The 14,450-nt window shown below is 44.5% G+C and overlaps 1 protein-coding gene across 1 annotated transcript in view; it reads left to right on the forward strand.

Annotated features, from left to right (window-relative positions):
* The first annotated feature begins 1,271 nt into the window (after positions 1-1,271).
* Positions 1,272-14,450, forward strand: part of kremen1 (kringle containing transmembrane protein 1) — a 52,559-nt gene continuing 39,380 nt past the window's right edge. Inside the window, exon 1 of the mRNA XM_070904960.1 lies at positions 1,272-1,350. Within this exon, the coding sequence (XP_070761061.1) occupies positions 1,272-1,350 (79 nt within the window). The remainder of the gene's footprint in view (positions 1,351-14,450) is intronic.

Here is a 14,450-nt window from a genome sequence, read left to right on the forward strand (position 1 = left end):
ATTTTATAATCTAATCTGCTGAGCTTCTTTTACATTTATGCCCACATATCACCGGCTTTATACATATATGAATTCAAACATAATCTTTTTTTCTAAACTTACTGGACATGAACAACTAAAACTCACACCAAGAAAGAAGTCTGTGATTCCCCAAATCGTGCCCAGGGACTTCCAGTTATTTCCACCAAAGGAATTGCGTCTGCGTGTTGAATGTTAACAAACAGGCAGGCAAATAAATGATTTTTATGATCAGCAGCAGCAGGAACAAAACTTGAATTTACGTAATCATCATTTCCCTGTAGCCTCATCCACATCTTAATGAATCTCCATTGTATGAAGCTGCAGTGGCTTCCACTGCTCTACCAGGATCATGTGCAAATCCTTCTCACTCACGTTCCCCATTTTATATACTGTAGCTATTAAAATGATGTATTGCTGAGGTCCTGACTTGCCTTTGTGTGCAGTTTAGTATTGAGTATGTTGTAGCCCAGGGGTTTCCAAACCTAATGGACCCCCAATTAGATTTAGACCCCAACATGAAAACCTAGACAATACTCCCATAATATTCCAGAAAGGAGCTTATTGTGTGTCTCTGGTACTGCAGAACATGTTTACGGTGAACTGTCATACTTTATGGCAGTCTTGAACTCTTGTGGCATCGCTTCTATGCCTATAACTTTACTATAGGGACCTAATAGTAAATGCATGATAAAGACATGTTTTGCCATCTGGAATAGTTTTCCTGTGATGTTCATGTGTGTGTGTTTTCTTTTTAGTTTTGTTGTAATATTAAACTTATTATCAGGTTGTTTCTATTTGAATGTGCTACAAATCCAGTCTGAAAAGAGGGAAAATCAGTTTTTACTTTACTAACCTGCTGTTCATTGCACCACTGAGTCCACCCTCCAACCCCAGCACCGCCACCCTCCCTCCCTCCCTCCCTCCACCTCCTCCTCTTTTCTTTCTGCTGCTTCCACAGCGCTGCAGGTTGAATCTATTGCCCCTATTTCCTGTCACATGGGTTGGAAATAGGATCCCTGCTTTCTACTATCTGTTCCCGTCTTTGTGGTGTCAGTGTAGTAGTAGCTGAAGGACCTGCCTTGAAGTTCAGGGACTTTTAACGCCGGGCCAAAGAGAGACTCCTGCACAGACCCGGACAGCCAACCAACCAGTCAGTCAGTCAGTCAGTCCAGCAGCCCGCCGGTCTGCGCATCTGTCCGTCAGGCTGCACTTCTTCACCTGAGAGCCAGCTCAGACTCTTTAATCACACGATGGATTCCTGGACAGTCACCTCTGCACTTCTTCTCGCTGGGGTTATTTCCTCCGCGGCTTTTAGTCATTTCGACACCGGTAAGTCAAACTTTTCTACTCGGCTTTTCTGAGGACACATTCCGAGAAATATCTGCGTCGTCGGAAGCGTCTCCAAAGTTGCTCTTTAGCGCGCCGGACACGCTGTTATCCTGTCAGAAAGTCTACAACACACACGCGAAAGTACGTTACTTTCAATGTTTTAGTCTTATTTTCCTGTTTTGTATCGAACATGTGACAGTTTGCAGTCGCAGTAACTTCATTCATAGTTCATCGCCTCGGTCCGGGTCCCACTACGACGCTGTTTCCCAAACTGCATGATGTGTTTGGGATGTTTCTCCCACAGTCTGCAGCCAAAGCAGAAAGGGAAACGGGTTTGTTGTTGTTCTATTAGTCTGAAGAGAGAGTGGAGTAATGTGAGCGGAGTGACGAGTCTGATTACACTACCTCCACACCTACAGGGTAAATACTTGCGGTCCAAACCGTATCCAAAGGTGTCCTCAGACCTGTAGAGTCCCTGCGACAAACTCCTACCATATGGGGGTCCAAGTAAATCTGGAATAGGCTTAAAAATCATCGGGAACCCCTGTTGTGTGTTTCTGAAGGCTACGTTTCGATTTAATGAGGGAAAACGACGAACTTGTAACCCAAAACCAGCAGCTTTTACGCACTCGACTCCCCATCCGCATCCTGCGCCTCAAGTCCTGATGTGTTTACCTGCTCTGCATCAGCTGCTTGGAGCGGATCAATCGCATTGTAGTCTGTAGTGATTGATCGCGTTTCCAGCGGTTATGGCAGAGCATCTGTATGGTGTTTTTAATCTCCATCATGATATCACCGCTGCACTGCATTGCTGGGTAAGTTGAATCACACAAACATCAGTTCCCCCTGAAATGACCTCGAAACCCTCAGCTCAGTCATCTGATATCATGCATTTAATGCGCCATCAAGTTCAGACTAATGCGCAGGGACATGCTCGCGTCTATCTGCGGAACTTCAAAGTTGCAGCCGGATCCCCCATTCAGAGCTGCCTTCCCGGAGAATATTTTGTTTTAATGTAAATATCTAATAACGATGACCACACAAACCGAGCTTCTCCTTGCTGTAATTTGTGCCGCGTTTCATGTCGAAGCAGCAAATCCTCGTGCTTTCCTTTTTAATTTTTTTGTCTCTTAATTATACCCTTGGATTTCAAATTAGAGGGTCCACCATCTGGGCTAGTGCGTAAGTACTCCCATGTGTACCTATGTATTAACAAAGTATTTAAAGCAATGGTATTCCCCCTCATAACACTGGGGAGAAAAAAAGGGCCAAGTTTATGTTTAGTTGAAGTCAGCTGTGCCATATTTACTGTACAGTAAAACAATCATTTCATGCCAAGAAGTCAGTCTCTTGTTGTAAATGCAAAGAGTGATTTCATGTTTCAGGCTGTCTTTGCTGTTTCCCCTTAATGCGTTTGGAACTGAATGTGAAACAACACCAAAAGGAAAAAATCCACCATAAAACCCTCCTGCACTTACAGTAAAGACACAGCTAGTTAGTTCAGCTTGTTTAGTGGTGTATTTTTCTTAAAGCCAGATTATTTGCTAAATGTGTGGAGCTACTGTAGAGTTTAGTAGAAGAAAACTGGCCTTGTGTGTTAGATGTGAGTGGAAACATCAGATTTTTAGTGTCAGGCCCTCAGAATGAAAGAATAAGGCTGTCTCTCCAGATGTACAGTTTTGTGCTCGGAGAAATCCATTCATTTATGGGTGATGCAAAATATTCCTGCTCTGGAATCTGGTGAAAGGCTTTCTGGTAAATGTAGGAACCTCGGGGGGAAATAGATGAGGCAGGTTGACTGACCGAAAGTGGACACACTGGAAGGAGCAGAGCTGCAAAATAACTCCCGGATTGCACTGAACTATTGATGTGGACATTATAAGTGTGCTACTTGAATATGTCCCGTGTTATTCTTGTGGCGTGAACATCTCTGTCAGAAGGATCCCGGGCACGTCTGTGATGGCATTAAGAAGTAAAATCAGGTGCATGTGCAAATGTGAATTCTTAAAACAGCTGACTTTTCCTTTAACTGCTAAAGCTAGGTCAGGCAGCAGCTTATTGATGCTCTGCAGACGAGCAGCCGCTGTTGCTTTTGTGACAGAGCGTCTAAAACAACTACACTAGAGTGCTTTCACTGTCCTGGTAGACTGCAGCATCGCATGAAGCAGAATAAGGATAATCATGCGCTCGGTGAAATGCACACACACATATGCAAAGAGGAAAAGAGTGAAAATGTAGCTTAGAGTTACATGTGTTGGTTGTTCAGTTGGAGCAGTGCCTTTATGCAAATTATAATATGAGAATGGGCTCTTCTCCCATACAGCACCCTTCACTCCCAGTATAGAGTGTCAGTTCGCCACACACTCTTATCATTAACGTATATGATTTCTCTTCCACCTGAACTCCGAGGCTTTATAAAGAAACTCATCCAGACTCCCACACGCTGCTTTGTCTGACTGCGGCCTGCCGCTGCTCACTTGGCAGCTGCTTAGACCCTTCATACAAATATATACACACAAGTGGAAGCTGAATCCTGTCAGAGCTGTCAAGATGAGGCGTAATTGAGTTGCTCTGTAAGCCGGTAATGATGTAGCTGATGGTGTTGGTGTCGCGAACAAGCTCGTGCTGGTTAATCAGGGGGGGAATTATTTTGTTCTTGGTGTCCGTGACCGGTCTTACATGCAGGTTGACGTTGGGGGAAGCGGTGGTGAGAGTCCCACAGTGCACCGTGCACCCACATGTGTGTCTTTTCTTTATGTAAATGATGCATCATCTCAATGAAACAGAGGTTGAGGCCGCTTTTTCACGAAGCTGAAGTTGCTGTTACAGTAAGGCGGCTCACCTTTACAGTGACTCCTTTTTAAATTCAGTGGCAGGTTGAGCAAGCTGTTCTCCTGTTAGTACATGCAGGGATAGCCTATAATCTGTCTTAGTGGCTCCCCACCAAGTGGTTGGAGGATGATTAAAGGAATAGTTTGACATATTGGGAAATACGCTTATTGGCTTTCTGGCAGAGAGCTAGATGAGAAGATCAATATCTCTCATAGCTGTCTGTTAAATATGAGGCTGCAGCCAGCAGCTGATTAGCTTACCATCGCACTGTCATATCGCATTTGTTTAATCTGTACAAAAACTGAAGTGTAAAAACGTCAATTTCGGGGCAAAGAAATAGTCCAGTCCACATTGGTTTTGGAGCTGCTGGTAGTTTTTTTTTCACCTTTTGTCACCACGGACAGATCCAGGCTAGCTGTTTCTCCCTGTCCTCCCAGTCTTTGTGCTAAGCTAAGCTAACCAGCTGCTGGCTGTAGCTTCGTATTTAATTGACAGACATGAGAGTGGTATCAATCTTCTCATCTAACTCTCTGCCAGAAAGCGAGTGAATCTTTCAAATCTCTCCTCAGTATTTTCTTGTGACATTCTGGATCATTTTACCTATTCAGGCCTGTAGTAACTATTCAAATGAAAGAATCTAAAAAGTGAAATCACTCTTTTGTTGCTCATAGTCCCATGCAACCTGTGACAAGGGATTGTAAGAATCAGCATTGGCAAAAAGGTCGGCAACAACTGATCTGATCTGATCCCACTTCTCGCAGTCATGAATAACAGCGAGATCTCCAACAAGAGCAACGTGAAACAAGTGGAGTCACAACCTGTGTATCGCTGGACGTTCTTTCTGTTACCTTTAAAGGAAAAACAGTTAGCTTTGGTTGTGTCGAGCTGAGGCTTGAAAAGGGCAGGCTGTGACATTTTGACAATATGGAATGCACTCTCATTATATGCTCACAGAAGACAGGGCTGTCAGAAATAAGGCCCGATGAAGAAAGCATCAGGTTAATATCAGGCTGTGGTCGACCAACTGAATCTTGGACTGATCGGAGGAGGCAAGAGTTGCCTTATGGGCTTTCTTTTCATCTGCAGTCTTTGCCAAGTCTCTACTTAACTAGACATGCATGAAATAACTTGTAAGGCCACACTGGGAAGATTTGCAAAGGCTGATTTCTGTGCAGTGACGTGTCTTATCAAACTAACTTGCCGCAGGTGAATCAGCTCGATTATTTCCAGACCAAACCAGAGATTTTTAGGCTTTTTCCTCTCATTCAACGCGGGCACTCTTCTTTCCTCCGCGAGGCACCAAGTAGTGATGGGGGGATGAATGACGGCATGTGTTGTGATTTTTCTTTGTTGCCTGACATGCATATAAGCTGCTGCGTAAAACTGGCAACTCTCTGTTTCATCTGGCAGCCCGCTCTCTTTCCTGCTCCCCGTCTGATCGCTGTCCAGCAGGGCATGATGTTGGCCTGGACTCTGTCAGATTCATTGCACCCGGCCGCAGACGGAACTGGGCGTCGCTGTGCGGCGCAGTAGGCGAGTCGAGGTGGCCAGAGCGTGGTTTGAAACACTGCGCGGACTCCTGAACAGTAGCTCACACAGAGGTTTGGGTTGTAGCTTTCGATTCTGGCAACAGTCGTGCAGCTTCTGTGTTCACTGGGTTGACGTGTGATGGATAGGAGTCTACAGTGCGTTTTCGGATGTTTGGCTTTACGTCAAGTCAGAGTGCGTTGACTGTGTGTGTTTTTGCTCACCTGTTTGTGAAAAGCAGGGGAAAGGATGCCAGAAGCTTTTTCAACATTTCCTAGTTTGCAAGTCCAGAATTATTGCGTATTTCTGCTTCTCTGCCTTCCTACATGTGTAGGGCTGCAACTAACAATTGTTTTTATTATCAGTGACTGTACTTCCCTCCGCAAGGTCCATTTAGAGGGTCCTCTGGAGCTTTTCATCATATCACATGACCAACTTCATCAGCAGAGTTTGCCCAGTTGTCATGAAGACTTTACAGACTTCTTGTCCGCGTTGTATTAAAAACTGAGGTTCAAAGTTGATTCTGTTGATTATTGTTATGATAAATCAATGAATAAGTCTAAAAATGACCATCACAGCTGGCCAGAGCCCGAGGTAACATCTTCAAATTGCTTGTTTTCAGTTCAAAACCCAAAGACGTTCAATATAAAACAAAGAAAAGCAGCAAGTTCTCACATTCACGAAGCTGAAAACAGCAAACGTTGTGACATTTTGCCTTTTAAAATTTTCTGTCACTCAACTAATCAATTAATCAGCCAATAATTTCAGCACTACATGTGTGTGAGTAAAGTTCAAATGTGAGGCAGCTGTGGCCATCTGGAGCTTCTATAAACTTCCAACGTTCCTGCTCGTGATTTTAAAGGGGCCACGTCAAGTGTCAAGAGGTCTCACATCCTCTATCAGATGCCCCTCCTCTCATGTAAACCCTACCCACACACACACACACACACACACACACACACCACTGTCTGTCTTTTCCCAATTCACAACTCTCCCTCACACAGCCAATCACCATATCTTTCTCGACTTAATCCACTCTCAACTTGTAAACGCAGTCCATACAGTGCAGTTTATGACTGGCCTCCATCAACCTTTGTAACCCGTGAGACAGAGGGATCTTTGTGAGTGTGTGTGTGTGTGTGTGAGAGAGAGAGAGAGGGAGAGATACTCTGAATCGTCTGCCTCGGATGATAATAACAGACCATCGTCAGCCGAAGAAACACGAGCTTGTGTTGGCAGAGGTGATCGCGATGGAGCGTTGGTTTGAGGAGAGACAGCGGGTTCTTAAAGAGTTTAACATCAGGGCTTTTGGTGTGCGGGTAAACCCTCTGTGCTCAGTGTGGGGAGTGTCAGAGGGCATTATGGGAAGAGGGTGCATGGGGTCTGGGCCTCAGATGTGGGCTGTGTGGTCCCCCCTGCTTTTCCGGTTCAGAGATGGAGATGGAAACCTCTCCTCCCTGGTGAGCTTCTGTGCTGCAGACACAAGTTCAGACAAACCACTGGGGTCGATTAGTGTACTGTGTGTGTGTGTGTGTGTGTGTGTGTGTGCTGATCTACACAGCTAAGTAATGTGTTCATGATTAAAGATGTGACCGTGTGTAGAAACCAGTGGAGGTTTTAGACTCTCGAGAGTGAAGACACTTTTGCAGAGTAGTAACTTTGGTCCTGACTTCTTACCCTTTCTGAGTGAACATAACAAGGAAAGCGTTTGTAAACAAAAATCGGCCTTATTTAAAAAAACAAAAACATTCAAACATTAAGCATGAAGGTAAGACGGTAAAGTGCCCTAAAAAACTCTGAAGAAATGGTAGTAAGTGGACCTTTCTCGCTCGTAGTCAGCTGATTTGCAGTTCCCCTCAGCTCAACGTACCGCTTTAGCATCTTCCAGCTCACAACTTTACTGTTTTGGTTGGCTCTCAGTGTCCCATCAGCATATGCTAACTGCTTAGCACCAAACAGCAGACAAAGTTGGCAACTAGCTGGTGGACACAGTGGAGCATTTAGCTGCTAAAGAGCAAAATTTTTCCCTCAGGAGCTGCCAGAGACCAAACCAGAGCTAACCGAAGAGTGAATATTGGGCTTACATTTGTCAGGTGATATAAAGCAGAATGAATGCTAATGTTGCTCTGTTTCTACTGGATGTGTAAATAGGCACCTGTTTGCTAACAAGATTACCATAGCATCTTTATATGGTGTTAATATGTCAATGATTGCTTTGTCACTCACTGACTCACTGTTTTAATTTGAACTGTCCATCTATGTAGCCCCCCACCCAATACCATGTGACCAATAGCATTGTAGTGCACAAAGTGACTAAATCTGCCCTCAAAACCAAATTAAATTAAGTGGTTAATCTCTCCAAGGGCTTTTTGTGATCAGTGTGATCTACACTGAGCGTGGAGAGAAAAACTGTTCACAAGATGTGGATTAGTTTGAGGGCTATCATGAGTCGTTTTATTTATAGAGAAGCTGCGGCTGAGATTTTTCAAATGCAGATTTTTGGCCCTTTGAGTGCCTCATGCAATGGGACATTTATTCCCATTCTACTGGTTGGAGCTTTGGTCATTGGCCAATATCTTCATACCTCAGCATGTCACATCTGGATGAAGAGATCCGTTTCGAAGCAGCCGTTTTCTTTTTCTGACTTTGGAGATAATGGGAGTTCCGTGCCTTTCACTCAAGGGCATGCAAAAGTGTCGGCATCAATCACAGGACAGAACAATCTATCGGGGACACATGGTTGCTTTTACTGCCTATTTTCTCATCGCTCATTGGAGTCGTGGAGTAAGTTGACAAATAGACGGATCTCCCCTAAAACTTTCGTACACTCGTACAAACGTTATACTCCTTTAAATGTCCTGGAAGTTGCGCGCAGGTTCAGTCAGTCTGTCCTGGTTGTTTTCACAGTAAACCCAGTCAGTCTGTCTCCTCTTTGTGTCCATGCATAATCAGCTCCACACCAGCCCATATGGAGCCCTCATGAATCTTCAATGGAATGCCCCTAGAGGTTAAGTTTAAAACACACCAACCAAAACCAAAAATTATGCATATCGACTTCAACACTGAGACTGTAAGGTGACCGACAACAGACCAGAGTTATAGTGGAGAGATGCTAAAATGCTACTTTGCTCTCAGCTGTCCTTTCTGAGGGAGTAACACAAGCGCTAAAGTAGGCAGCTGGCTCACCTTGCTAACAGTGTTACCCGAAAGAAAGAAATTCAAGATTAAATTATTTGAAAGTGTCCTCAAAATATGGGTGCTGAGACAGTTGATTGTCAAAAAGCATTTGCTGTTTCCAGCTTCTCTGCTGCTTTCCGCTGCTTTCTATCATTGTAAATTGAATATGTTTGGGTTTAGGACTGTTGGTTGGACAAAACAAGCTATTTTTCACTTTTGTTTTTAACATTTGAACATCAAGTAAAATCTGAAAAATAACCAACAGATTATTCGATCATTAAAAAAAACGTAAGTTGCAGCTTTCCTATAAATATCCACAAAAAAGTAAGCTGCCAGGTTCAAGCAAGGAAGAGGCTCTTCCTCTAAGCATCACCCAACATTTGTATGGTACTTTATTGGCAATAAGGTAGATTAAAAACTGAGCCATAGCTGATTATACAAACCTCCACACGTAGTGCTCCAGTGACAGTACCTCCAGCTCGCAGTATCCAGCAGTGATACATGATTAGAGAGTTGCACTCATTGAGAAGTCATAGACATAGAAAGTAGAAAGTCTTAAGTGGAAGAAAATAGACCACAGCATTTTCCTTTTTGCATATCCCAACACTCATGATACTCAGCATGTCTTGACTTGTGAAGACAGGCCAAAGTTTTGAAGAATTCCCTCATTTACTTGGCCGAAAGTAAGTTGAATCTGGCTCACAGTTGGTAACAGAAGAAGAGAAAAAAAAGACTCTAGGTCAGAAATGTGTGCTTCTGTGTCAAGCTGCTGCCCATTTACTTCCTGTTGACCTCTGGGTGGTGCCCTGCGAAGGTCAAGTTGCGGGCAACGCCCTTGTTCTTCCATGCCAGGGGATTGGACTGCCCATAAAACCACCAACCGCTAAGACGGAGAAACAGACCTAGTTATTATAAACACAATCATGCTTATTATCATGCCACTGCGATTCTCGTCCTGTCGTGTTCAAAGACTTACATTTGTTTTTATCAAAGTACCTCTTTGTGTGTCGTTCGCCGCTCTTTCCATTTCTCTTTTTGAACTTCCGCTGAGTGCAACTCTTTCAATTTCTTTCTCTCACCTTGTGCAAATCACCACCTGCTCAGGCGGTTGGTCGGGCGACCCAGCATGCAAAGCAGCCAGGCAGATTCCAGCTTCAGGATCCTTGATGGCGATGGTGGTGCATGGGTAGCCCCTCTCAGAGGTGACGAGGCATGACGGATGCGATAGTCATGTAAAGCACAGAGCGGTGAGAGAGAGAGAGGCGTCCCCAAACAAAGTAGAGCGAGGTTGAGTTTGTCACTCCGGTCCCTGATCCACGGGGGCGGTCCTGTGAGACAACATGAAATTAAGCTGTCAAGCCGCTGCTGGCTGTACACAACTGTCAGGCTTGAAAGAGATAAACAATGTTTAGGTGGGAGAGTGCACGCATGTGGCCAGAATAGTGGTTTGTGAGGTTTTGTTGCTCAAAGGTCAGTCAAGACCAGTCAGTACTTTTCTGAAAGAGCTGTGACATGTTGTTTTTGGATGGAGTTCTGTAGAGCAATGCGACGTCTTTGCTTATTCTTTCACAACTCTCTCCATCTCATCTGGATTGTTCTGCAAGTTTTCTTCCTCCCTCTCTTGTAACCGGTTCACCTCTCTCTTCCCTTTCCCCCCTTTTGCACATTTTAATACTATTATGCATGAGCTGTGTTCCCTGGCCTCTCCGTGTACCTTGACATTTGCGTATGCATGAGGAGACCCACTCCAGTCAATGCCGAATGACATTCTCTCTCAGCTTTGCTGGTGCTCTCTGCAGCAGTCAGAGCCCATCAGCTGGAACACACTCCAGGGCAAGGGGGTAAATCAAATAGTCCGAGAACAGTAATGAAATACCATAGAGCCTCATGTTCTTCTTTGAATTCTATTAACTCTCAGACAAACAATTGTTTTCATTATCAAAACTCAATTTAACTGGCAGAGAATGGAATTTTAAAGGAGGTTTTAAGGCCCCGGGGAGGAAGTGGCTGATGCTCGAAAACAGTACACAAAATATAACTTTCTTCCTCACTGGCGTGAAATCACAATAGAGTGTTATCAGCTCTGGGCGTGTTGATAATAGGAAGTGCAGCTTTGCTATTCCCTAACACTGCTCATTGGCTGGTGTATTGTTTCTGCATTTCAAGGAGGACAGGAAAAAACGATTAGACTTTGAGGTTTGATTTGTTTTGGTACAAGTCCAAAACCATTCTGGCTTCCTGTCTCCGTATTTCTCTTTTTGAACATACTATTAATAAAGCTTTTGACATAGTATGATTAAGGTAAATTAGCTGTTATTCTTTCTTTGATTCAAACATGTAACATGTTCCAAACATCTCGCCAGTGATTGGTTGGGTGTTTTTGCAAAAATCTCCACAGACTGAGTTTCAAAGCAACCATGTATTTTTGTGGTGTCACATGCAATTCTGAGTTTTGAGAAGCGTAACCAAGAACATAACGGGAGGATATTGAATTGCTACTGTGTGAGACATGACCTGTCCGGCGAACCTAGTTCTTTTTATACTGCAGTTATGGTTGGGCCAGGGCCACTGAGGTCTGTGCTCTACTGCGGTAGAGTAATGGCAACCACTTTAAATAAATGGAGAGTAATTTCGCTGCTGAGCTCCGGGGTCTGGTTAGTGTCCAGCTGCAGCAGTTTGTGGCCAAAGAGGCGAATTGTCCCAGGAAACGCCCACCGACAGCACTGATTTGACAAGGCCAAGCAAGTGGACATGGCTAAGTGGACAGAGCAAACATTTGGACAAGTGAAGGGAGCAGACGTAGCTAAGTGGACAGCAAACAAAGGAACAAAGCCAGTAGCGGGCAGAGCTAAGAAGCCGTGACAGGGAAATGTGCAGTGGATCAGAGAGCGCAGAACGGAGGTTGGACAACATGTGTCAGTGTGGTCGTTTTGAAAGAATATGGAAATAAACGTCCATTAACTCACGCTGCGATACCCCAGCGATAGTTAACTGAGTTTTAACAGTTCATGGACCCTACTTTTGAAATGCACAGGAACATCTCAGTCAGCCGTTTTCACAAACAACCATTGTCCCTCAAGCCGCGGAGCCAGTGATATCCCATTGCGATGCGAGGCCCTTTGAAAGAGACTTGAACTCAAAAGGGATGAAACCCAAGTCGCCAAGAGGCCCCGATTTAGTTGTCTGTCCTGCATCGAAGGTGAATACAGCTCCCCGAGGTGAATACAAAAAGGGTTGGGTCCGCAGCAGCCTACGTGGCACCAGCCCACGACCAACGCCAACCGAGGGGTGGTCACGCTCGGCCGATGCCATGAAACAGAATCTGCTGGCCCTCAATGGATCCTCCGTAATGGATCCCCTTCTCGGGGAGGCCGGTGAGATGCCCCCTGTCTTTTACCAGAGCCATCTGGTTCCCAGTACTGCTGCTCTTCCCACAGCCGCACAAACCACAGTGAAAAAGGATCGCTTTCACAATCAAGATCAGGAACTGGAGACGACTGGTTAAAAGGGGTCTGAATGTGGAGCGCTGTGGTCCCCTCTGCAGCAGCCTATTGTGTTGTTGTTATTGTGTCCTTGGAAGTGCACTCTGCTGCGGTGCATCTGACAACCTTTTGTGATTTGATACAGTGGAAATGTGTGCTCTGTTCCTGCTCTGACCAGGTCACTCAGGCAAGATAATTAAAAAAGGAAGATTTAAACACGTTAGGAAATAACACAAGTACAATCCGCAAAATGAGATGAATGTGCACTGTTGATAACGATCGCGGATTGTTGGAAAGCCAACAACCGGCATAAGACGATTCAGTGTAGCGAGAGATTAAGGCAAAATGTCTTGACACAAAGGAGATTTTCTCCACATGGATTTAAAGTGTAAAAAAAAAAAATCACCAACATGCCAAATAAGGGAAGTGAGGCAACAGGGAGGATAGACAAAACAAATGTGTTTGATGTGTTTGCCACTCTCTCCAAACGAGCACGCCGGAGATTCATTGGATGCAGATGGGAGCGTGTTTGTGCTCCACACATTTGGTCTGTTCAAGCAAGCAAGCAGTAAACGTTGATTAAGCCTCAGTATTCAGTATACATCTATTACCGTTCTTTCGATGTCTGGCCCAGATGTCCGAGAGGGGTGAATGAAATCCACTGTTGGTCTGCTTTAGTTACATTTAATAACAACACATGGCTCTAAGCCTCGCTCAGACATTTGATCAACTTAAGCCCAATTTCCAGTAACCACGTTGTTCCGTTTCTGAAAAGGAGCTTCAAAGCTGCCCATAAAGCTCAGGATTCCCCGGCTGACGTGACACTTGGCCTTGGCGGTCGGATTCTGGAGAATATCCAGACAGATTGAGTACATAAACATATAAACATTAAGGTGTAAAAATCACGGTACACCTTAAAATGAATCAGCAACTATTTTAATAGTCAACTAATTTCTTCTCCAATATGAGGATTTTCTGCTCTCTTGTTTTATATCAATGTAAACTGAGGATGTCTTGGAATGAATGAATGACAAAGTTGTGCGAATGAGATAAAAACAGGAGGAGCTTATAAACTCTATCACCTGAAGGAGCCAAGTGGAACACGTTTTGATGGGTAGAAGAATCGACATAAACAACAAAAATCGCCTGTCTCACCAATCAGAACGATCAACTGGGGCTGAAACAGAGAGGAGCCCCTCCTCCCAGATGAAATGCCACTGATTTTCTCATTCTCCAAATTTCATTTTGGTGTCATGTATGACTGCTGGCAGGAAATCTCCACAACAGGAAATAACTAATCAAAACTGTAGAGCAAAATATAAAACTCTCTTCCAAACAGCAGCAAAGGAATGCTCCGTAAGGAGAAAGCTGGATAGTGTTTGAAAGTTCCTCTAAAGAGCAACACCTGCACCCTCATCAGCTACTAAAGCGAAGAATTGCACATAATGTTCATATTCTCAAAACCGGACAAACTGCCATCTGCTTTGATTATCACATCGTTTAAATCTCGCCTCAAGTCTTGTTATGATTCACTCTAAAAGGGACGAGGCGTCATTCTGTTTTAATAATGATGTCTGTTAAGAATAAACAGGAAAAAGAGGCCAAGCTTTTGATCTGGTGCAGCAGTGTGTTTTTTTGTTTTTTTGCATTAGCAGGGCAGGTCTCACCCCCCCCCCCCAACCCCCACCCGCCCTCCCCTCCCCTCGACCCGAGACCTTTATTTATCCAAGTCAGACCTCATCTTCCCTGGACCCTGTAATCACACAGGACCTCTGAGAGAGACAGAAGAGACAGAGGAGGTGATGTGTGTGTGTGTGTGTGTGTGTGTGTGTGTGTTTGTGTGGGGGGAGTTCTGTAATGGTTGCACACAATCCCCTGCAACAGCACTGACAGAGCTTCAGTCCAAACCAAACCACATATAATTTACATTCCTCAGATACCAGCTAACCTGAGCACAAACAGGACGAACGAAAACAGGTGTGTTCAGCGACAACCCTTTCACGGTTCACCTCTCTTTGAGGTGCTATCTGGCTTTCATGTTGTTGCTTAAAGTGGCTTAATGTACAAGGCGAAGGGCCTACA

Source organism: Enoplosus armatus, chromosome 4, assembly GCF_043641665.1.
Source record: "Enoplosus armatus isolate fEnoArm2 chromosome 4, fEnoArm2.hap1, whole genome shotgun sequence".
Classification (NCBI taxonomy): Eukaryota; Metazoa; Chordata; class Actinopteri; order Centrarchiformes; family Enoplosidae; genus Enoplosus; species Enoplosus armatus.